The sequence below is a fragment of the Equus asinus genome, chromosome 29 (assembly GCF_041296235.1).
Source record: "Equus asinus isolate D_3611 breed Donkey chromosome 29, EquAss-T2T_v2, whole genome shotgun sequence".
Lineage (NCBI taxonomy): Eukaryota > Metazoa > Chordata > Mammalia > Perissodactyla > Equidae > Equus > Equus asinus.
Genome location: NC_091818.1, coordinates 23,190,095 through 23,215,235, shown reverse-complemented (window position 1 = coordinate 23,215,235; position 25,141 = coordinate 23,190,095). Strand labels below are relative to the sequence as shown.

General features: G+C 39.4%; 1 protein-coding gene across 20 annotated transcripts in view; it reads left to right on the top strand.

Moving 5' to 3' along the window:
- Nucleotides 1-25,141, top strand: part of MYO3A (myosin IIIA) — a 217,976-nt gene that overhangs the window by 60,275 nt on the left and 132,560 nt on the right. For 19 of the 20 annotated variants that reach the window (XR_011499336.1, XR_011499334.1, XR_011499333.1 and 16 more), the window contains 2 exons: nt 1,665-1,730; nt 5,208-5,363. Coding sequence is in view for 16 of the 20 variants with exons in the window: in XM_070501364.1 (XP_070357465.1) it covers nt 1,665-1,730; nt 5,208-5,363 (222 nt within the window). In the remaining 4 variants the exon portion in view is untranslated. Of the gene's footprint in view, nt 1-1,664; nt 1,731-4,647; nt 4,762-5,207; nt 5,364-25,141 lie in introns of those variants that run through there. The other variant, XM_070501366.1, reaches the window with a different exon arrangement.

The window sequence follows — 25,141 nt, the reverse complement described above, 5'->3', positions numbered from 1 at the left end:
TGAATCCATTTGGAATATTTGGCACGTAATTAAATTAGTATAAGACCAAAGCATTTGAATTTGTTTTTAATTTTATCCTTCAATTTCCTCTCCTTTCTATGTGTTCCGAATTATAATACCTTAGATATATATCCTTTATATATATATATATATCAATGTCAGTGTATCTCCCAGGTCTTACTGATTGTAAAATATACTGCTTATTTGGTCACTGGGGAAATAAGATTACAAAAAACCACAGAAAACCTGTTCTATCCCAAGTCTAAGACATTCCGTTAACTTTAAAGGAAACCAGAAAAACAATCTGTATTTCCTAAGTCCTGCTGTCGTTCAGTCTGTGAGATGAAGCGCTGTATGAGCCATTTTAATTATGGTTTAAACTGCCATAGTTAGCACAATGTTGTTAAACTTGGTCTTGACACCACGTGGAGGAGGGATGGCCCTGTGGATACATATTGTACCTGTGAGCAACATACTTCTGGAAACTGCATTGTCTTAGTTATTTCTTATTCCTTCTACCACCAGTATATCTCGAAAATGAAATTCTAAGAATACTCACTGTAGAAATAACTAGAAAAAGGGATCTGAAAAGCCACCCAGTTCTGAGTCTTCTAAAAGTCATCGAAACTTTGTTATACTGAAAGCAAACCAATAAATCTCTTGCAAAGGAAATTTTCAGGAGGACGAGAAACAAAGCAAGATTGTTGGAGAAAAGAATTATTTCTTTTAATGTGCAAATCAGCATTCTTCCACCAGTCCTAAGGATTGTAAAATGAGCTTTAGGCGTGATCCAGGGTAGATGAGGAGCTGCACTTCTCCTTAATGAGCCAGTACAAACTGTACATTAATTTCATTACGAGCTATTTAAGGAGTAATGCAGAACTGAAGACAAAGTATTTCCATTCCACTAATGCAAACAAAGAGCTGTTAGAATTAACATAAAGCAGTACTTCAGCAAATCCAGCTATCACGGTTGATCAATGTGGCTTGATTGCCGAGTTAGATCAGCCTCATTTTCAAGCGATGTTCCTTTGTATTCATGAACATGCCAAAAACGAAAAGATTTGTTCAGCTTCAAATGAAAGGAATTAATAACAAAATCTTTTAAGTGGCATTCAGAGCTTTATAGCTAATCATATCTTCCAGTTCCTTCCTTCTGTACCCTTGTTTCTGGCCATGTATCCAGTAACAACAGAACAACTCACAAAGGCATTCTCCTGTGCCCCTCTCCGCTGCAGCTCCTTCGTGTTCTGAATAACTCTCCTCCCAGGTCACCTCTGTGTACCCTGGATAGTCCTCAGAGCCTTCTGCAGGACTCAAAGGGGAAAACTTTTTCCAGTATTCATTTTTTTCTGTTCTGCTAAATATTGATGTTTTCCTCTAGGGCTCTCAAATAAAAGCAAGAAGATTCTTTCAAAGAAAAAAATCATCAGTTAGAAAAATTGGGTCATATATTAATACGTTCAGAGAAACAAGGAACCTGTCATTTTGTATGAAGAATGACTAATAACTAATTATCTGTCTTTGTTGGAAAATGATGGTAATGCTTGATTATACCTGGCGGAATGTATGGTGCAGTAATGCATTAGTCTGTCTAGCTGTGTGTCTAGTTTTGCACTGACTGACCCATGTGCACAATCCAACCTTGATTTTTATTTTTCTAGGAATCCACCCCCAAAACTAAGGAAGCCTGAGATGTGGTCAGCAGAATTCAATGACTTCATTAGCAAGTGAGTAACAATAGAGTCTTAAAAAAAATCAGAGATACCATCCTGCTGCAACTTTATGTAATAGTTGCTCTGTACTTCTGAATCTCCTCCTTATTTCTGCTTACCTATTAAATGATCCCAGAGGTTTCCATTATTTTCTTCAAAACAAACGTTTGTAATGTCTTCTGAGTGTTCAGTGAATGCATCTTTGCTCAAATGATGATCTTGGGTCATATTTTTTCACTTATCCATAGCTCTGCTTCTGGGGACACTTCGTTGTCTGTGAACACTTTCTTCTGTCCACCTGCCTTAGGCAGCCGTGGCCTCAGCATCTCCCACCTGCTCACCCACCATCTAGTTAGTCAGTTTAACCCTTCATTTATCTTTGTCACTAATTCTCATCACAATCAGGGAATTTTTCTTGGAACCGGTGAATCAGATAATTCTATCAATAAAATGCTTATACATTTGAAATTCAGTGAACATGTTAAATTTGACAAATATTTAGCCCAAGGGCAGTATCTCCACACAGTTGACTAGAAGACATGAGTCAGCCGTTTCTAAATATCTGTTCCACAAACCGTTTTCACAATCTTCATTATGTCTTCACCTTAAAAAAATAAGGTAAATGCTGACCCCAGGGTGTATGAGGAGGGAGGAGACATTAAGATTTGGTCTGTCAGACACCACTCAGAAAATGTAGAAAGGGCAAAAAAAAAGTAGAGGAACCAGTCATACTCATACATACTGCTGTTACTGTTTTCCTGCCAAGAATATCTGCTTATTCCTATCTAAGACAAGAGGCTTAGATTTAAAGGTTGTGAAAACCCAAGAAGGATTGATAATATTTTTTTTCAGATTTCATTTAATTAGTCATTATTGACTATGCACTAGGCACTACAGAATATTTAAAAACTGCAATTGAATTTCTCAAATCTCTTAGGAGAATCACTGGTAACTTTGAAGGGCTCCCCACGATTCCTCATTGTGTCCCAGTCTGCAGATCCTTCCACGAAGATCCTCGGGGGAACTTGGTCACTCTGACATGTTTTACACAGTGTCACCTCTGAGTAACGTTTTCTGATTTCAGGCAGTTCTTATTCTGTCCTGTGTGCCGTCATCGTGTTTAGCTCCTCTTCCTCTAGTAACACTGTCACTTTTATTTAGTGACCTGTTTAGATGTCTTTCGCCCCGACTAGACACTATCTAATTCTGGGGCACTGAGTGTGCCTTCCTCATCACTGTGACTCCAGTGTGGGGCAGAGTGCCTGGTATATATCAGCTATTTGATAAAGTTTTACTTGAATAAAATATTTTCCTATGTGACTATACTCAAAACATTGATACAAGTGCTACAGATGTCATAAATTGACAGTCTGTTAAGCTAAAAAGCTAAGAGCACTTGTTTTTATCCTCAGACAACGTTATTACAATATTATGATTTATAAGAAATATATATTTGGTCTTTGTCCACAGAAACTTCTCGCAGTTCCTCAAACCTTTAGAATTTTTAAGTGTTAAGAGTGATACAGGTGTCTTTTGTTATGTTAATAAGGTGACTTTTGGAGGATGGGGCTGGTTGCCATGGAAGGCAACCATGTGATTAGAGGGTTGGAACTTTCAGCCCCACCCCCTGACCTCCAGGGGAGGGGAGAGGGGCTGGAGGTTGAAACAATTGCCAATGGCCAATGATTTAATCAAACATGACTGTGTAATGAAGCCTCCATAAAAACCCAAAAGGAGGGGCTTCAGAGAACCTCTGGGTGAACACATGGAGGTGCTGGGAGAGTGGTGTGCCTGGAGAGGGCATGGAAGCTCTCCACCTTTCCCCATACCTTGTTCTATGCATCTCTTCCATCTGACTGTCCCGGAGTTATATCCTTTTATAGTAGACCATTAATCTAATAAGTAAAATGTTTCTCTGAGTCGGTGAGCCACCCTAGCAAATTAATCACATCTGAAGAAGGGTTCCTAGGAACCTCTGATTTATAGCCAGTTGGTTAAAAGTACTGGTAACAACCTCGACTTGGCGACTGGTGTCTGAAGTCCAAGGAGGAGGGTGTTGGAACCTCCCATCTGTAGCTGGCTGGTCAGAAGCACAGGTAACAACCAGGGCTTGCAACTGGCACCTGAAGTTGTGGAGGTTGGCGTGGCAGTCTTCTAGGAGTGAACCTTTGACCTGTGGAATCTGATGCTGTCTCCAGGAAGATAGTGTCAGAGTTGAGTTGAATCGCAGGACACCCAGCTGGTGTCTGGAGCATTGCTTGTTGGAGGTGTGGGGAAACCAGCCCCTCCACATTGAAATTGGGTGCTCAGAACCAATGTAGTTATCCTTATTCCTTAGCATATGTTAGCTTCCCTACGAAATATCTTTTTGGTTAAGCCCAATGAAATAAATTGCCAAATTATCATGCAAGGAGGATTAGCAATACAGATTAGCAATGGCACTGCTCAAGTCAAGGCATATGTTTCTTCTTCTTTCTTTTCTTGTATCCCCAAATGACAGCCCACCTCTGACCAATTTTCTCATAATCATAGATCCTCAGAACCTCATGGTTGGAAGGGTATTGGAAAGTTATATAGCCCAAACTCATATCTAGAGCGTAAATCCTTCTCAAACATGTGCACAGAGTGGCCATCCAGTCAGTAAATACTCCTAATAGAGATAATCATACTTCCAAATGCAGCCCAGTCCATCTTTGATAAGCCTCATTGTTGCAAAGTTCCTCCTTATACTGACCTGAAATCTGTTTCTTCATTCCACGAATCGATCCTAGGTTTTTTGTCTCTTCTAACCACTGAAAACTAGTCAAATCTGTCTTCCAAAGATTTGAAGACAGCTGTCACGGCTGATGAAACATCCTAAGTTTGTTGTAATGATCCAACTGTGATGCTGTTGCAGGTGTTCTCACTGGCCTTCTCCTTTCTCCTGACTGCTCTGGTTGAACCTATCAAGAAGTGTGCTGTGCATTAGTACGTGGACCGTATGACCTCAGAAAGCATCTACTGACTTGGAATTTAAACATCCTCAGCACATAGCCTTCTCAAATGGGTTAGCAGATTTATCACATAGGAAGAAACAGATCAATTGAGAAGCCTTTAAAAGTGTTAGTGAAAGGAAACTGAAAAGTTTGTTTTAATTTTAGATAAGCATTAAAACTGTAATGACTTCCTTGTTATCTTTAGCTCCTGACTTGTAAAGGAGACTGCAGCGGAGACAGAATTTAATTATCACTGTGCAATATGCTTGCTGGGACGCTGGGAAGTAGTATTTAGTTGGATGTTGGGATCTGCACAGCATAATCACTGACAGATGTATGCATGTTCACAGTTATTTCATTACATTGCAGTTTAACAATTTTTGAGAGATGATTCTTGGGCTGAGCATTTGTGAGGAGCATCACTCTCTTGTATTAGTATGTAGTTTTGGGGAATATGATTAATAATTTCAAAACTCTAACTTATCTAATAATGACATGTTCTTTTTCGCCAGTGCAGGTGCTTGACTAAAGATTATGAAAAGCGTCCAACAGTGTCAGATCTCTTACAGCATAACTTCATTACTCAAATCGAGGGCAAAGATGTGATGTTGCAGAAACAACTCATGGAATTCATTGGCATGCATCAGTGCACGGGAGGCACAGAAAAGGCCAGGTAATCAAATCATATCTTGATTCCGGAAGTGCAAAGATTGTCTGCAGTCCGTGAACAATTATAATGCAATAGTTGTTAAGGTGAGAAAAGAACTCATTTAAATTCCCTGGTTGTAGGTTGGAGATAAGGGGGTATTTGCATGAAAAGTGAATGTCACATGTTGAGTTGCATCCTGATATTGGTAAAACTACTGGCAGCATTTTTAAAACAACTTCATCAGAACAAAGAATGTGAACTTCAATAGATGATGAGTATTGGTGTATATTTTCTTGTATTTTCTACTCTTCTGTAAAGTAAGATAAAGATATCTTACTTAAAGGTAAGGATTTGAGATTTTAAAAGGAGCATAAAACTTGAAAGACTTTTGACACTGTTATTTGTTGGTATCGTTTTCCCTGGTTGAATTATATTCAAAAGTCATTTGTAATATCTTTATTCATACTTTGTGTTTGGATTTTTAATAATCTACTATGCATAGTTTTTACAATATTTAACGTGTTTTTACTAATTATAGATAGTATATGTGTTTATTTTAGGAAATTGAGAAGATACAAAGAAGTGTACAACATAAAATCAATCAAGTATAACATTTTAATCTATAAACTTCCAGGACCTTATGAATGGATATATATTTTAAAACAAAATTGGAATAATATTTAGATGTGTTCTGGGGCCTGCCTTCTTTCACTGAATAGTGAATATCCTTGTCATTAAATATCCTTCTACCACAAATTTTTAAATTGCTGTACAACTATTCATGGATTGATTTAAATAATCTCCTATTGTTAGACTTCAGATTGTTGTTACTATTTATTTTTACTTTAATAAGTAACGCTATAATAGACAGACTTGTACACGAATCTCTTATTGCTTCAAGATAAATTTGAATAGATGGTACTATTAAGTCAAAGAGTAGCCTTTTGTGATTTAAATTTATTCTGGAGAATTCTATTAGTTTCATCTCAGGAGCATATGACTATTCAGGGAGTTAGGAAAGTGAGTAGAAAATAGGTGATGACTTAAAAGCCAGTTATATTTGAATTCCTCTTGCAGGTTTACGTGTTAATTCCTATTTGTTTAATGCCTACTGTGTGCCAGACAGTCTATTAGGACTTTATTTATATCACCTCTGTGATTTGCAACAACCCTGAGGGAGATGTTTTATGATACCTCATTTGCACAGCTGAGAAGAACTGAGGTTTGCAGACGCTGATTAACCTGCACAAGCAATGAATGATTTAGCGGGGAATCAAATCCTGATCCCAAAGCCCAAGTTTATTCATGAGTAAATGGCCTAACAGTTGTGGACCATCTCAGCAGATAATAGTCCTTGCCTGTATGAGATTACAGCCTTGCTAGAGAGACAGAACTAACGTACCTGGAGTGAGGAAAAATTAAAGTTGTGAGTAGAATAAATTGCCAGAAAAAAGGAAGCAGGCTTGTAGTTTATAGTGAAGAGGTGGTCATGAACTCATCCAGCCCATCGTTTTATCTTTGTGTGAATGCAGTTCCATATTCCCAAAGCAGCCCACTCATCCCAAAGCAAATAGACAAACCACAAGCAAACAAACAAATAGAAATTGAGGTGTGCTGACATTGTGTAGGGTGTTCAATGTCAAGAACTATGAAGAATCTGAGATTTTACCTTACTTGCAAGCTAATAACTTGACCTACCAGTTTCATGAGTGCTGGCAGAAGACACAAGACGCCTGGAACAGAGACAAAGGACTTTATCACTCACAGCTAAGACAGCAACATAAATTTTATGTTCCTGTTGGTTGTTCTTGCTTCACAAGTCATAGGGGTGATGTGGAATGGCATAGGTAGATGCTCTATACACAGTGAGCTTGGCTCACAGTTTGGGAACCCTGAACTTGGAAAACTCTAATCTTTTAAAGGAGCTGCTAGCAAACCTGCCCAAATTTTGCCCTGGAGCAGACATTATCTTTACTATCCTAGAAAGCAAACAAAACTTCCATCTGCCCTGGAGGGAGACACTCTCTTTAACTTCCAAGACTATTTGCTATGCAGACATCATTGGGATTAAATATATTTTTCTGTTGGGGGCTGGCCCCGTGGCCGAGTGGTTAAGTTCGCACGCTCCGCTGCAGGCGGCCCAGTGTTTTGTTGGTTCGAATCCTGGGCGTGGACATGGCACTGCTCATCAGACCATGCTGAGGCAGCATACCACATACCACAACTAGAAGGACCCACAACAAAGAATATACAACTATGTACGGGGGGGCTTTGGGGAGAAAAAGGAAAAAATAAAATCTTTAAAAAAAAGCATTTTAAAAAATATATTTTTCTGTTGTTAGTCCTGTCAAGTTGGTTTTGACTCCTAAAGACCCTGTGTACAGCAAAGCGGAACCCTGCGTGATGTTTTTGCACCGTCCTCTCACCTTCCAGTGATATATCAAACAATACTCTGCTGCTATTCATAGGATTTTCATGGCCAATTTTTTTGGCAGTGGCTGGCCAGATCCTTCTTCCTAGTCTGTCTTAGTCTAGAAGCTTTGCTGAAACCTGTCCACCATGGGTGACCCTGCTGGTATTTGAAATACTGGTGGCATAGCTTTCAGCATCATAGCAACATGCAGCTACCACAGTATGACAACCGACAGATGGGTGGTGTAGTTCTCGGACCTGGAATCGAACTCAGGCCATGGTGGTAAGCACAGCCAATCTTAACCATTAGACCACCAGGGCTGGCTTCTTGGAACAAGTGTAGCCTGGAACTAAAACTAATACAAGACATGCAGAAATGTGAGAGACCCATGAAGAATTGTGTCCTGACGTTCAAGCATCATAAGAATGGTTGAACTACACAGTATTTGGATTCTAAGCCTGGTGCTCTAAGTTCCAGTGATCAAAAAAATAATGATTGAAAATTACTATATATTGGGTGCTGTGTTAGGTTCAATACTTCTGTTTCTGAGTCACAAAATTTATTCTTGTTTATCCTGTTAAGAATTCAGAATATGCTTTCAATAAGAGAAGCTGTGTCTTATTCAATTATGGAAAATTTTCAGTTATTACTTTTAAAAATTGATCTTCTCTCATTCTTTTTATCTTTTACTCCTAAGAGAAAAATATTGGAATGTCCTAATTTACCTTATATGTCTTAAAATTTCTCTTTCCTGTTTGTTAGCCATTTATCAATCTCTGCTGCATTCTAGATGAATTCTTCAGAATTGTTTTCCAATTCACTAATTCTCTCTTGGATTAGGCCTAGTCTACAGTCATTCTATATACTGATTTTTCATGCTGATATTTCTGTCAACAACTGTATTTTTCATTTCTAGGCTTTCTCACTAGTTTTTTTTAACCATTTATTCTTTATTCATATCGGACTTTATGTGGCTATTCATATCTGGCTAATTTCTTGTTCTTTTTCATAAATGTAATTCTTTTCTTTATCTCTTTGATAGTAAACAAACTATTTAACAATAATTTTTTTGATTTGCATTTCAACAAGGGTGAATTGTCCTGATTATTGAGTTCATTTGTTTCCTTAATATTTGGTTTCCTTCTGTGGTTTAGGATTTTAGTTTGCTCTCTCACCTTGAATAGGAGGTTTGTTGTTTTGCTTTTTCTTTCTTTCTACATTCTTCTCTCCTATTTTGGAGGTTTTACCTTTGCTGTAATCTGGCTTCAGGAGCCCTGTAGTCCAAAACCTTTCTGCCCACCGTGACTTTGAGGGCATTGTAGATCTAGCCACTGAGCCTGTAGGATGTAGACCCCAGGTGTCTGCTCTCTTCTGCCATCTCAGGCACCTGGCTCCATTAAAGGAAGAGGGTGTGGATTTTTTCAATCTTCTCTTCCAGGCAAGAGACACCCCCTCCCCCTGTTCACCTCCATTCTCTCCACCGAACCTGGGTCAGGGCCTTCACTGGGAATGAAGTGTTTTGGTTCCTTTACCCTTTAGGCTTTTTCTACCTGTTTCTAGTCCTGGACTTTAAGTCAGCCAGAATTTCTGCTCTGTTACCCAGTGTGTATCTGGTCTCTTAGGTCCACTGTAATGCTCATCTTGTTTTAGAGAATGTCTTCATCTTTTATATTCTATTTTAAAGTATTTTTAAAAATACTTTATCTTTCACATATGTGTGTTTGGAGAGGGTGGGAGTGGAGCTGGAATCACTAACCCGCAGCACCTATTGGCCACAGATTATTAGTCCCAAATCACGGGAGGAGGGAAGATTTTCCTGCTCTTAGCATTTTTATACTAGTCCCAAAATGTGACACATACTCAGGCAAAAGGAAGAGGCTCTAGGATGCTACTGGCAACACCTTGGACAAAAGTCGTCTTCTTCAAGATCATGCAAAATTATTCGATGTGTCATAGTGCCGAACACTGGGAAAATTGATTCAAAATCTGATCGTACTAAATCAACATAGCTAACTCGAAGCTCGCATTTTTTTTGTTCATGATATAAATCTTTGTAAATGGATTGATGTATTTGCTTGTAGGATAATTTTTTTTAAATCACAATTCAGTTTTAAAGAAGAGTGTCCTACCATAAATTAAATACAAGCTGAGTACTTTAAGTTTCCTGATGATGTGGAAGGGCTGGTGTTGGAAGGTACTGTGGAATGGATGCAAGAACTTTCTGTTTTATGTCAAGGCCTGAATATAACAAGTCACTCATAACTTACTCAACTATTCCAAAGAATCAAGATACACATGCATGCAGCAACTGCTTCTATGACATAGTCCTCAAACGATTTTCACATTTCATACATTTTTCACAGGAATTAAAATTGACAATGTTCGAGTGCAGACCAAATCAGTGAGAAATTTGAATTATAAAAATTTTTTTTTTTTTTTTTAAAGATTGGCACCTGGGCTAACAACTGTTGCCAATCTTTTTTTTTTTCTGCTTTATCTCCCCAACCCACCCCCCCATACATAGTTGTATATCTTAGTTGCAGGTCCTTCTAGTTGTGGGATGTGGGACGCCGCCTCAATGTGGCCTGACGAGCGGTACCATGTCCACGCCCAGGATCTGAATCCTGGGCCGCCACAGCAGAGCGTGCGAACTTAACCACTCAGCCACGGAGCCGGCCCCTGAATTATAAAATATTTTAAATGAAAAATTTTGCTCTTGAATCCAGTATTTCAAAATATTCACTTATCTGATTTAATGGTAATAGGCAAAAGTCATTTGTAATTTAAATTGCTATTCAGCATTCTTGGCTAAAAACAGTACAAGCCAACCTAAGATGAAAAGCCATTTAGTGAAAAATACTGGATGGCTCGGAGAATTGAGAGAAAGATGGAGAGCTAGGCTCAGGTATGAAGCAAGGAAGCAGGGCTCCTCTCACATCCTTCCTCAAGAACTGCCTGCTAAGAGGCCGCCACTGATACCCACCTCCACGCTGCGACATTTCCTACAGCAGCCCTCGTTTCTTGAATACCACAACCTCAGAATATTTGTAAACTGACCCTGAGCTTTGTGTCACCCCCTCAACATTCTAAGTTCCATACAGGACCATCTGGTCCCCAGGCTGAGGTCACAGGCTCGTGCTGTAGTGAAAAGATGCCATGAGAAACACTTGGTCCTCTGTCATCTCCAATTTCAACGTGAGAGTCAGAGGCCTTCCTTGGAACCATCTTGGAATTTCCCCTAACAGAGGAAGGGTATTTTGAGCTCTGAAGCAATGAATACCATTATGTGGAATATGCAAACAGACTCTTAAAATTTTTTCTTTTATATATCTTGAACATTTACCTAAAAATATTATTTAAGCTATGATTTGCATTCCTTGTAAATAAAGGAAAAACCTAGCCCAGTGTCAACTTGAATCATAACAAATTCCAAAGTAAAATTTCTTTTTGTTAGGGCTGGCCTGGTGGTGTAGTGGTTAGGTTCATTTGCTCTGCTTTGGTGGCCCAAGGTTCTCAGGTTCAGGTCTTGGGAGTGGATCTATACACCACTCATCAATCCATGCTGTGGCAGTGTCCCACATACAAAATAGAGGAAGATTGGCACAGAGGTGAGCTTGGGGACAATCTTCCTCAAGCAAAAAGAGGAAGACTGGCAACAGATGTTAGCTCAGGGCCAATCTTCCTCACCAAAAAAAAAAAAAATTCTTTTTGTGGTAGTTATATTATTAACATGTTATCTTTTAAAATTTCATTTGTTTTATATGCAAAGTAAAATAACTTTCATATTTTACTTGATACCCTTGATATGCTAGGAGTCATTAACTTTGGTATGTATAAATTGTGTTTTGCATATAGTTTTATAGAAGCAAAAGGAATAATTAAAAGAATTTAGGAACTCAAACTTAGTTTTTCCTTAGGTCAAAATACTGGCTGTATTTGTGGTGCTGTTTCAATCATCCGACTTGTCCTAGTATATATGGTTTTCAAACTAGGCTATAAGGCACCTTTGGGACATATCTAAAAGGATTAACAAATGACAGACAAACTAAAAGATTGTCCAGCCATTCAGTACTAAAAGTGCCTGGTTTAAACTGTCAATTCTTTATTTACGTGAGAGACTTTATGTAATGTAAATTCACTTGGATGGGATTTTGATTTTACCAAAAAAATGAAAGGAGAAAGCAGGAAAGTCAATAGGAAGTAATAATAGAGTCCTTTCAGTGTGATAGAATGCATGACTCCATTTTACTTTCTATTTTCCAGGAGAGATAATTTTTCTCTGATGGCTGTGACTGTGTCATGGTGAGAATTATTCACCCTTTGGAACATTTACTTCTTTCTCTTAAGAAGTGGGACTTCTAAAATGCTACCTTGGCTGCTTTTATAATAACCATCCTTTTGATTCCTGTCTCTACGTGAATGTTTCAAAGGCATTTCAAAGTCGACATGTCCAAAATTGAACTTAGGCTGTCTCACCTAAAATTAAGTTCTTTGTTCTCTTTGTTATTTGTCACCACCACTCATCCCATTGTGCCAGCCAGAAATCTAGGGGTTATCTTGATGTATTATTCTCTCCTACTTTCCATTTTTTTGTTTTTCTGTGTTTTTTTGAGGATTGGCCCCGAGCTAACATCTGTGCCCATCTTCCTGTATTTTCTATGTGGGACTCCTGCCACAGCATGGCTTGATGAGCTCTGTATAGGTCTGCACCTAGGATCTGAACCAGTGAACCCTGGGCTGCCGAAGCAGAGTGCACAAACTCAACCTCTACACCACCAGGCCAGCCCCCCACTTTCTGTTTTTAATCCCTAGCAAGACTGAATTTCTTATGCCCCCACTCAACCTAGTACCAATTGTCATATAATCTTTGTTACCATAGAAATCATGGGTTGAGACAACATCCTTGTTGTCTCAATATTTATTGAGGCCGTTGTGTGAAGCTGTGGCTAAGGTGCTGTACGGGGCTCTGACAGCTGAAGCAGCTATAGAGTCTGTACTCCGGGGGTTTACTTTTTAGTAAAAGGGATAAGACGAGCATGTAAATAACCATTATGCAAAGTAAGAAATTTCAGTCTCATAAAAGGAATATGAGTAATGTCCTGTGAGAGTTCAGAAGAAACAGAGAGAGTATTTCCACTAGCAAGGAGAGGAGGGCTTATCCGGGAGGCCGGCCTTTGAATCAGCACTGTAAGTGGTAAACAGGACTCAATCAGGTGAAAACAGAGTTACCACTAGACGAGCATTATTGCTGGAAAGAACAGCCTGAGCAAAATCGTGAAAGCAAGGAGATATGCTCACAGAAAGGCAAGCACTTAATCAAAGTTGTAAGGGGAAAACTCAGAAATAGGATTGGAGAGATACACAGAGTTCGGACCAGAGAGAGCATTGAAAGTCAGGCTAACAGGTAGGACCTATGTTCTTGACAGCCCACCATTGGAAGTATCCTTGAGCCACCCGTGTCCTACTGTCCACCATCCTTTCGTGGGTTCTAAAAGGTAAACTGGATACACCAAGGCAGACAACAGCAATGATTTTGGATGCATTTTGCTTGTACCCAATATTTCTTCCTAACTTTAAACTATTGTATTTTTTTGACAATACAGTATTTATGGATTGGTGGGGGACATTGGTCTCCATCATTTTTAATTATCAAGGCAGTTGGTGGCTAGTGTTTAGAGATTTTGAGATGAGGAATCTATTGATATATATTTATTTCTATGTTTTTGTGGGATGTTTTCATTGTTTGGCGTGTGTGTGCACGCATGTGTGTATGCATGCTTATGTTCTAAGTAAATTTTATTTTGAAAAATTCCAATCTTATCTTGGCCAAAATAATGGGTATGGGAATTGTCCATGTGAAATCTAGGAGGAAAGATCTCATCAAGGCACGAACTGGTAGCAGTGTGTGTCCAAGGCAGAGAACTCAGCAAGGGCCAGATGAAGCTGGGAGAATGTAGTAATGGTTCATCTAGGACCAGGAAATTTAGAAAAAAAAAGATGGCGTATACTCCACCTGAAATACTTCCTTATGCCTATCTTCACTACTTCCGCTTCTGGAAAAGCTCCCCAATGAGAGCTTAATGGCTTTCAAACATGGTCTCTTGTATTGGAGGAATTTTATAAGGAATAAGTGATTGAATACGCACTCCCTGGAGAAGACAATTATGAGTATCCAGTGCTCCTAAGTAACAATAAATAAATGAGTTTTAATAAACAGGAAGAGGCAGTTGTTAAAATATACTCAGAAGCTGTAAATAATACCTAGGAGTCAGTTTCAACAATGTTTCAAAATACAACAAAACAGAGTAAAGAACCATCATGTTCATACAATTGGCTGTTTGTTTTGACCCACGTAACTAGATGAAACTGAGACCAAGGAAGGAAAAGAAGACTTGTCCAGGGTCATGTCATGCAGACGAGTTGGGGCCAGACCCATTTGTCCTAACACCTAGTTCAGTTCCTGTCTGTATTGTTCTACTTTCTTTTTTCCTGCAAAGGATAATCATACAATCCTAGACTGTTATTGTTGGAAGGGAACTTTTCTTCTGGTTCCTTATTTTAGAGATCGGAAAAGAAAACTAAAGCCAGAGAGATGGAATCCTGACAATTCAATAGCAAGTTCATGGCCAGCCCTGGGCCATAACTCAGACACCATGATTTTTAGACCAGCGCTTTTCCTAGTTTCTGTATTCCTCACTAATAGTAGAAGTTAGCATTCACAAAACTGGTGATATGAAGAGTTCTTGTTGGACTTTTTCAGCTGCTTGGTATAATTTACTCATAATGGGCATTTAAACTTAAATTTTAACCAATTTCTTTGCAGTTGGAGTTTGCATCAATGAATAGTATATTCAAGGGTCAAGAAATCATTGCTCATGTTTCCCCAAAGACTTTTTTTTTAATTAAGAGGATAGAGTGTGGAAACAGCTAGTTTAAATGGCAATCTAATTTATAGCATTCTTGAAATGTTTGGCATATAATTATTTAGGAACTAGATTTTAATGACTTCTTGACATGAGTTGATGATCAATATTGTGATCTTTTTATTGCTTTTGGAAAGAGTCCCTCATCTCTGTGATGAGTTTAAGAATTTACCTTTGTTACTAGTATCCAAGTTATCAGCAGAGGCCAACAAAACTGCATTAATTTTAAAAAGCCTTAGCCCCATTTTCTCTGGTAGTGCTACTTAAAGTTATACTGCATTCCTGGACTTTGTTTAGCATGTTCTTTTTCATTTAGGTCTAAAATGGCGAGTCCTCGGTGGCTCCAAGTATGTGTCCCTCATGACAGTAAGTGGCCTGCGATGACCGACTTGTCCATCTCTCCCCTGTAGCCACACTCTAGCCACCAGGCCACTTGCTGTGTGCTGAAGTGCATGCATTTTCATTCTTCCCCATTTTGCCTTATGCCTTGTTCTCTCCTTGAAATTTCCAGTCTTCATGCTCTCCTTGAAAACATACTTCAAAACCAATCTCCAGATGTCAGCACCTTTGAGAAACTTTTCCCAAAGTATATGCTTACATTTTCTTTCCTTTGTGGTCAAACAGCACTTTGTTCATGTTGAAAAGTCACACAGACCTGGAATCAAGTCCTCGTCCTTCCGTGTACTCATCGTGCCTTGTACTAGTTTTGTGACTCTGGGCAAGTTGCTGAACCTCTCTTAGACCCGGTTAAACCTTGTTTATGAAATGGTAGCAGTAATGATAAAGTTGTGAGGATAACTGAGAATAACACCTAAAAAGCATGATGCACAGTGCCTAGAACAGTGTTAGCTATCACCATTACTCTGGGATAGTTACATACATCTGTATTTTGTGAATCTTAATCACCTTTACATCTCCAGGACTGAGCCCAGTAATTTGCCTGTAGTAAGCGCTCAATAAATACGTATTATCTTGAGTTGGAGAGTGTGGGTTAAGATCTGAAATGGAAAGCCGTCGTCTGGCTTTATAAGTTCAATAGACACAGTTAATAGGACATTTAACTATTTATTACTTTCCTGAAGATAGTTGGAGAAGCAATTAACATGAAGGATTTTTCTTGAGAGAAGGGTTTAAAAACTTTTTTTCTAGAGAAAACTTTTTTTTATAGCTCCCCTTTTTATCAGTTCTCCTGCTGGGTTAGTGGCAGAAGCCAAAAGAAGACTTAGAAAAAAATGATAAAATTTACATTAACATCTTGTTTGTTCCTAAAACCATCCCTGTGAAGTTGTGTGGTGTGGATCACGGTCTTTCTTTTAGGGCAACACCATTGAGGCCCAGCGAGCTAGTGCAGAACTAGGACTGGCAGCTTGCATCTCTGTGCTGTGTCTAGAAATTTAGTTATTCATTCAGCAAGATAATCCAACTGACAGCCTGGGGGTGAATCCTACGTTTGAGAGGTGTGTTGCTAGTGGAAGTTTTGGATTGAATAGGTTTGGTCATTCCATTATCCCAGACCTCTTATAACCACCACACATGCTTAAACCATGCACCTTACCCCATCTGTGAATTTGGTCATATTTATTCTGCCATCTTCTTGCTTTTCGGTGGTGATTTTGTTTCATTTCTTTTCTGAATGCATCCAACTCAGTTTTTACCTCTTTCTATTGTCTTATCTCTTCTTTAAAGCTTTGCATAGTCTCTTGAAAATTTTTCTCTTTTAATGAGAGATCATATAAGAAATGTCTTTGAGGAGCAGAACTTTTCCCATGCTTCTTTCATGTGGAATATGTTCTTCATCTGCCTTATTTATTTATTTTTTGCTTTTTCTCGCCAAATCCCCCTGGCACATAGTTGTATATTTTAGTTGTGGGTCCTTCTAGCTGTGGCATATGGGACGCTGCCTCAGCATGGCCTGATGAGTGGTGCCATGTCCGTGCCCAGGATCTGAACCGGTGAAACCCCGGGCTGCTGAAGTGGAGCGTGCAAACCGAGCCACTCGGCCATGGAGCTGGCCCTTGCCTTTTTTTTTTTTTAACTCCTCCTCCTCCTCCTTTTTTCTTCTTTTGTTATAAGTATGTATGGTGGTGATTCTTTTCTCAAGTGGGACTGGGAACAGCTCTGTTCTAGCAAAAAAACAATGTGGGAAGGGTGGAAGGATGATATGAAAAGTCTTTAGTTTGGATTAGGTTGATTCTCTTTAACATCCTCTCACCAAAATCGGTATTTTCTTTGCCTTGGAACATCTTCCCTCAGTTTTGAATCTTTAAGAAGTCAGTGTACAGGGCCACTGGGTGGCCCAAGCCCAGGTTGCACGATTCATGTTGTATTCTCTGTGGCTCACAGCACACACTCATAGTGACAGTCTTTCTCTATCATGACATGTCAGGCATGCCAACTGCTGCTGTCTCTCCTCCTCTCTTCACTCCATCTCCACTGGCCACTCCTCTGCTGGACAAGTAGGTGATAGGTCACTGTCCCATGGTCTTCTCCAGCTCTGCGTCCCTTGTTTTCCTGCATGTGAACTGGGTCTCATCTGGACCTTTTCCCACTTCCCCCATGGCCCAAAAGCAAATCTCATGGAATCAGCCTCTCAGGGTTGTGCACTTTCTTTTAGAAAAGTCTGTTTATTTACCGATTGAGGTCTAGGGAGTTATTTATTGCTTCTCAGCTTCCTTTCTCATTTTAACACAGATTTTACGGTATTTGACAGTTATGCCTTATAGATTGTAGATTGGAACTATGGCCACTTGTATGTTTCATAAAAGAAACACATTTGTCTCTCCTTCCATTCTTTTGGTTGTTTAGTCAGTTTTAACGGAAGAGAACGATTACTCTGTGATCCTTAACTAGAAGTAACTCTCACTCATCTTCTTGATAAAATAGGACAGGGTGTGGTGGATTACAGATGGTCACAATTTTTTGACACTTCTTGCATCAAAAGTTGGTCTATGTTGCCTACCCTTGAGCCCAGGCTTTTTCTGTGACTTACTCGGTTAATAGAAGATAGTGGAAGTAATGGTATGATGTTTTTGAGCCCAGGCCTTAACAAACTGGCAGTGTCCACTTCATGTCTCTTGGAACACTCTCTCTGAGAGCCCCGAACTGCTGTGAAAGAAGTGTGACTAACTGCAAGACCACCCATCTGGAGCGGCCACATGTGGGCGCTCAGAACAACAGTCCTAGTTGAGTCCAGTCAGCCAGCCATCCCCACAAAGTGCCAACTTTATAAGTAAAGCTGTCTTGGCCCCTCCAGACCAGCCTGTCCACCAGCCGAATCCCACTGAGTGATCTTAGTTGACACCACATGGAGCAGAAAAATTGCCAACCTGTGAGTCCTGCCTGAATTCCTGACCCAGAAAATCTTGAACTATAGTAAAATGGTTGTTTTAAGCTGCAAAGGTTTGGGATAATTTGTTACCCAGCAATGAATAACCAGAACAAGAAGATACGAGTCTTATTGAAATTATAAGTATTCATAGTATTGATGTGGCTTCAATCCCTTAGGTGGCTTACATGACAAGAGTCCCACCTTGAGTCCAAGAGAGATTTAGACATAGCTGGGCAACCAGCGAGGCGAGTCTCTTCACACAGGTATAGGGCACTGAGGGGCCTCCCGGGAAAGAATAGAAACTATGCCCACTTCAGGGAGCCAGGCATTTCTAGTGGGTAGTGAGTTGGCCCAGCAGGAGTCTTTGCTGAGAGATGTGTAGTCATCTGGGAGATGACTGATACTAAAGGAAAAAACACAAGTTTGACCCAGTAACAAAGCCCCAGTGGTTGGGGCGAGTCGGAGCTCCAAGTACAAGAATTGCTGTTAGTTAAAACCATCCCAAGCTCAACCCAACCAACTGGGTACGTAGCTGCATCCTGAGGAAGACTGAGGTTATACATGAGAACTGAAGGAGCTGCTTCACTCAACCTATAAATGGGGTCCAAGCAACAGTATTTGCCCAGTCTCAATCAGCATGCAACACAAAGGGGAAAGATCTATCGTTTTTACTTCCCAAAGGACTCCTGGGTGAATGGAGCAGCAGAAAGCAGTGGCCATGCTGGTGGGCTGAGGATCCAGCCCAGCAGTAATGTATCCACCCAGAGGATCATCAGTAGAGGGTAAAATACCTGGCAGAACAAATGGAGACACTGCTTTGCCTGCTGAGCGGTGTGCAGTCTGGACAGTAGGGACTCCATATGCTGAGGATCAGCAAGAGTCCCAGAGTGACCAACACGGTGCCAGCCACCATGTGCCCAGCAAAGGGAAGGAAACCGGTACCCAGCCAAGCAAGAGCTGAGTCACGGTGGTGTCTAGCTGAAGCAGACTTGTCCACAAGCACTTTTGAGACATACTTATGGAGACTTGCTAAGACAACAGGAGTCCTACATTAGCATGCGATGGCAATGAGCGAGCAAAGTTTGATTGCAAGTGTTATGACCGCTATTGTACCCATAAGTGATATGGGATGGTCCATGTTGTACAACTCCACGAGGCACCATTCATGTTATATTCCACACGAATGCCCTTACCCCGGAGCACAAAGACACAACATTGATGGTGCCCCCCTGGGGTTGTGCAAGGTGGACTGTGGATCAGGAGGCTGGGAAAATTCTGAATACGTTTGTTTTACAACCCAAAATAGATTACCATCTGTGATATTAGCTGTGTACACGTGATTTTAGCACAAGTAGAGAATTGGATAGAGTAAAAAGCTGTCCCTGGTTCATTGTTTGTTATCTGGGTCCTAATTTAGCCTGAAAATTTTTGTTCTTCTAAGACCTTTCACATTAAATTGCATTCACATAAAAATGCTTTCAGCAAATCTATACAAGGATGAAATCCTATGATATTTCCATAAAGTTCATGTGGATTAATTTATTAGGCATTTCCTTGGTATCCTCAGTATTATTCCATGGAAAATTGTTTTTCAGTAGTATTTAATATTAAAATATGCTAATTTCTTATGGGGAAATTTAGATTTTATCAGATATTAGGACCTCTTTACAATTCTAAAAGCTTACATCAGATTCCCAAATTCCTGTAATGTTAATGTCTCCAATGATGTTCTGGAAACCAGTAATTATTTTGATGATGGCATTACCCACTTTTAGCTGTATTAAACTGATTCAAATCCTTACTTGCTTTTAAAATATTTGTGCTTTTTCTTGTAATTTTTAAATTATTTTATTTAAAGAGGCTCCTGAAAATGACCACATTTGATTTTAGGGGATAAAGTGCTGTGAATCCAACAACTATATCTACTTAAATAGAGCAAAATATAACACATTTAGAACAAAATTTCTTGAAAAATTCTCAGTGTGCATCTTTTGGCCTTTTTCTTAAAGGCATAGTCTTTTAAAAAATTTTTATTCTAGAGAGAAGGAGGAACCTAAGGGATTATCAAGAGCCTTGACCTACATTATCAAGGTTGCAAGAAATACAGCAATATTGTCTGTCTGTTTCTTTTCTTTCAAATTAGCATTAGTTGGGGCGGCCTGGTGAGGTAGGGGTTAGGTTTCCACGCTCCACTTCGGGCCTGAAGTTCACAGGTTCACATCTAGGCGTAGGATTTGACTGTATCGTTTCTGGTATTGTTGGTGTAAGAAAAGACGTTTACACAGAATTACATTTACCATTGAATTCTGCAGTGCCTCCTAGGAGGCAGGACACTGACTGTGGATGATACTGACTTTTTTTCAGCAAATGGAGATGCATGCGATGCATGGGTTGAGTGGAAGGCAGAGCAACAATTTTCCGTGAGAGCCTTCGCATTTTCAGTCCTCTAAATACATTTCTGCCATCACATCAAAGGCCTTAGTAATAAGTATGTTGAGAGTAATTTACTAGAAAATTTTGTGCTTTAAATTAGCTAAAACTTTTAACCATCTTTTCTCCATGGAAGAGGAGAGAAATATTTTGTAAGGATAGTACTCAAGTTTAGAGCAGAATATTTCTGTCTTTGAGTAGAATTCAAAATGACATGCCCCTCATTCCTTACTGCCAGGCACGTAAAGCTTTGTCTCTGGCTGTTCAGCTGCCCTAATCTTCCTTGCTTCCCCATTTAGTTTTGTAATCTCTGCAAAAAAAAAAAAAAAATGCTGTATTTAACAGAATTTTTAGTTTGGGAAGATTATGATTCACTTTGAAGTCAGAGTTTTATACATTATATAAATAGAGCTGGGTTTTTTTTTTAAGTGAAAAATCTGAAATCAAAATGCTCAGTGTTTTATCAAAAAGAAAGGGAAATAAATAAATACCTAACTATGACAATTCCAGTCTTTGGAATAGAAATTAAAATAGAATACTCTTATTTCACGGTCGATTCATATGTAGATTTGACTGTACCACGAGTTCCCCTCAAAAATTATAAATATATTAAAAATATTGCCTGGGCAGCCCAGCCTAAAATGTAGGTGTTGTTCCCTGTCCATGGATGATGGTGAAATCCTCCTGTATTTGTTCAGATAGAGTGAAGGGTGGTGAGAATCCTGTTTGGGGCGTGTTAACTTTGATGTGGCAATTAACCGTGAAAGTAGACTTATCAAGCAGGCAGTTGGAATAGGAGTCCGGGCTGCAGGGGAGAAGGCTGTGTTCCAGATAGTTTTTGAATCATTTGCATGTAGGATTTCATGCCATGGCACTGGATGTCATCACTGAACATGAGTGTGTTGAAAAAGAAGCGAAGGGGGCCTAGTGCCGAGCTCTGGGAGACACCAACATTTAGGAACCTAGCAGAAGGAAAGGGGCCAGAACAGGGGACTGAGGGAGGGTCGCCCTCTAGGGAGGAGGAGCCGGGGAATGTGGTCTGTTGCAAGCCACACGAACCAAGTGTTTCAAGAAGGAGAGAATAGTCAACTGCTAAATAGTGCTGAAAATCAAGAAAAATAGAGTAAGGCTGAATTTGGACACATGAAGTTCTTCAGTGATCTTGACAAGAGCCATCTCAGCAGAATAGGGTGGAGGGAAGCCCCAGTTGAAAGAGGTTAAAGAGAGAGGTGAGGTGAGGAAGCAGAGAGAGGGAATGTGAACTAGTCTTTCAAGAAGCTCAGCTGTAAAAGGAGGAGAAATGGGGCTTTAGCTGGAAGGAATGGAGGATGGAAGGAGAGATCTTCTTCGAGATGGGAGATACTAGAGCACATTTGTATGCTGATAGAGGGATGGGCTGATGATGCAGATGGAGGGCATCGGTCCAGGGGTGCGTCCCAGAGAAAGCAAGTGTACAAGCAGAAGAGTTGGCCTTTACTCAGAGCAGGGACAGTTTATCCATCATAAGGAAGGAGGCTGAAAGAATAAGGTAAAACAAAGATGAAATTCTGTCGACTTGTTTAAAATATATGTGCATAGAACAAAGGACAAAAGGAAACATCAAAATGTTATCTGCTTATCTCGTGATGATGGAGTTATAGGTGGTTTTTTTTTATACCTTTTGGCATTTTTCACTTTTTTTTTAAACAAACAATGCATATTATTTTTATACTTGGAAGAAAATGAATGAAATAAAGATAATCACTCTTCGGTGACCCTTCATGCCATCATTCCTTGAAAAGGCAAACTCCATGAAACGCCCCAGCCACATTTGTTCTTAACCCGATGAACTTTCTGTAACGGTGTTTGTGCTACAGATGCTTTCAGCAGCACTGGTTATGCAGCTTTGCCTATTGAAGGAGCTGTGCCACTCTATCTGCAACAAAACCCTACTTACAGAAACTGTGTCTTCTCTGCTCTTCTACTTGTCTCCAAGCTAAGAGTAAAGAGAGGAAAGATGTTAGGAACTCTTGGCAGATGGAGAAGCACCATCAAATATTCTTGCAAACACAGATGTCAGTTTTGTTTCAACATCTAAAAACAGGTCACTCTATCCAAAAGAATAGACAGCACAGAGAAGTCACATTCACAGCAGAAACAGACAAGGTTTCCCAGTGGGAACATTTTTTTCCAGCCTCCAGATATCTGACTCCTTTTTAAGAGCACACAGGAATACTTTCAGCCTGCCCAGAAACGCTTGAAAGGGATTATCAGATTGTATATGTTGCTTAAAATTTGCTAATAATCTTAATAAAATTACTTCTTTTAATAGGTGAGATTGTGCCTATTGTCCAAATCATAAACGAAGGATCATATACGTCTTCTTGAAGCAGGCTGCTTCTTAGTTATAAAGCAGAATCTATACCAGAATGTAATATATCTTTTCTTTTGTTCTGTTTCTTGAATAGGTAATCCATGCATATTGAAATAGTACAAAAGAGTAGTCAGTGAAAAATAGTCTCTTTCCCACCTATTTCCCTCCCCAAAGATAATGAATGTGTCCAGTTTCTTGTGCATATTTCTAGAGATATTCTATTTATATGCAAGGAAATAACTAGAGCATTAATGGAAAATTTAACAAGGCTCTTAAACATCATTTAATATGCTCTCTCACTTTATTAAAAACATCAAGGATAGTGATCAGAGAGGCCTGTAATGTTGGAAGCCACTGAAAATTAGAGGTCAGAGAGAATTTAATGTTTTTCTGAAATAGAAGTGTAAATGATTGGGGAAAGCACTCAATTCTTAAAAAGTTGATGCCCGTACCTCTTCCACCAACACATCAGTTGTATTAAAAGAGATGTCTAACCCATTCTGCAACTAGCTTGTAAGGTTTTAATGTAAAACTAAGCGTTTCATGGTTTGATTTTTAAAAATAGTTTCACTCTCCCAGTCATAAAGCATGCATTCGTCTTGAATACACTTATTTTCTAGAAAGGACTCTCTACCTGTGAAGCACCGATCATTGATGGTGGCTGCCATCCCTCTCCTCCAGAACCTTCCCTTTTCCCCAGATCTCTTGCCTGTCAGAGAGTCAGCGAACTATGGCTTACAGACCACATCTGGCCTATTTTTGTCAATGAAGTTTTATTAGAACACAGCCACACCTATTCGTTTATGTGTTAGCTATGGCTGTTTTCACACCATGACGACAAGGCTGAGTAGTTGTGACACAGGTCCCATGGCCTGCAAAGCTGAATATATGCATTTATATGGCCCTTTACAGAGAAGTTTGCCAATCCCTGCCCTCGAATATGGAATCTCGGTCATGTCAATGAATGGGCAGAAAACATTAGAGAAAAGAAAAATTAAGAAGTGATTTTAAATGTGGCGATAGTGAAATTATAATGGTACAGATGCAAATTTTATGCAAAATCCCTTGGTGTTTATTTATTTCATATGCTTCATGCTCACACAGAGAAGATAGTGGGGAGACTGGTAGTACAGAGATTTAGAATAAATGAAGGAAGGTGCTAACATAGGTACAGATTTTCATCTGCTTCCATGTATCACTTTTCCAACCTCATGCTTCCTTCCAGCATTACTACAAGTTCTATAAACATGTTTCTATCTGTACAATCCAGATTAAAGGGCATCTTTAGGGAACTGTATGTCAGAGAGGAAGGGCTCTATGGAATTAAAAGGGCAATTAAAAGTGTAGTGGAGACTGGGTGACTGTGACATCTGTCACTCCAGTCATGGCCAGAATTGTTCTGCTGATCTGACTGCCGGCTGGTGTGTGCCTCCTTCCCCACCATCATCTCAGAACTACACACTTGGCCAAAGGGACCAAACTGCAGATAAATAAAAACTCGCCTTCCAGGGCACACCAGTGAGAGCCTGCACTCCCATTGGTACAGCCAGTTGTGACTGTTACTGGAATTTAAAGATGGATAAGGAAACCAAAACAAAACCATTGATGAGATTTATGTTTAACCAAAGATTACTACCCAGTGGTCTTGAATCCCTTTAGAAGATAGAGCTTGATATTTACAAGAGGATATTTAACCAAAGTAAAAGCAAGTAAAGCTGTTGCATTACAATAGTACAACTGAATAGTAAGGATAAAAATTTGACATCGAACAGCAGTAGTTTCTTTTTTCAGTGTGTAGAACTGAAATACAGCTGAAGCTATAATAACCCCCTAAGGGAATTTGTGACCTTTGACAACACAGAAAGAAAACATTTGTAGTCTGAAACTATATCTCTCCATCATTACAGAGTAAATGAAAAATATAATCTGGTTAACAAGCTATACTTTTCACAAGAGGACAAAAATCTTACAGAAGGGTTCTGACTTCACTTTCTCCAAGTCTTACCGAAATTAAATATTGGATAAAGTAACAAGAATGGAAACCAGTCCTATAAAATGAAGGCAAAAAGAAAATTTTGGAAGTGTAAAATTATCTTGAAACCTATATATGCTCTTTCTTTGAGCATTTCAATTGTTTATAACCAAAGTAAAAAAGATATTAATCACCTGGTTCGTCGAGTTTTGCCACAAAGTTGGACATCACAAACTTGCTGACCACACTTTTCACAGTTCATAAAATGAAAGGAAATTGGACTCTTGTATTTAACTCTTCTTCTTGGTCTTACATTCTATGATATTCTGTATTAATTGTGTATCTTTTTAAATGTTAGGCTAATTTTAAAGCTAAACGGCAAT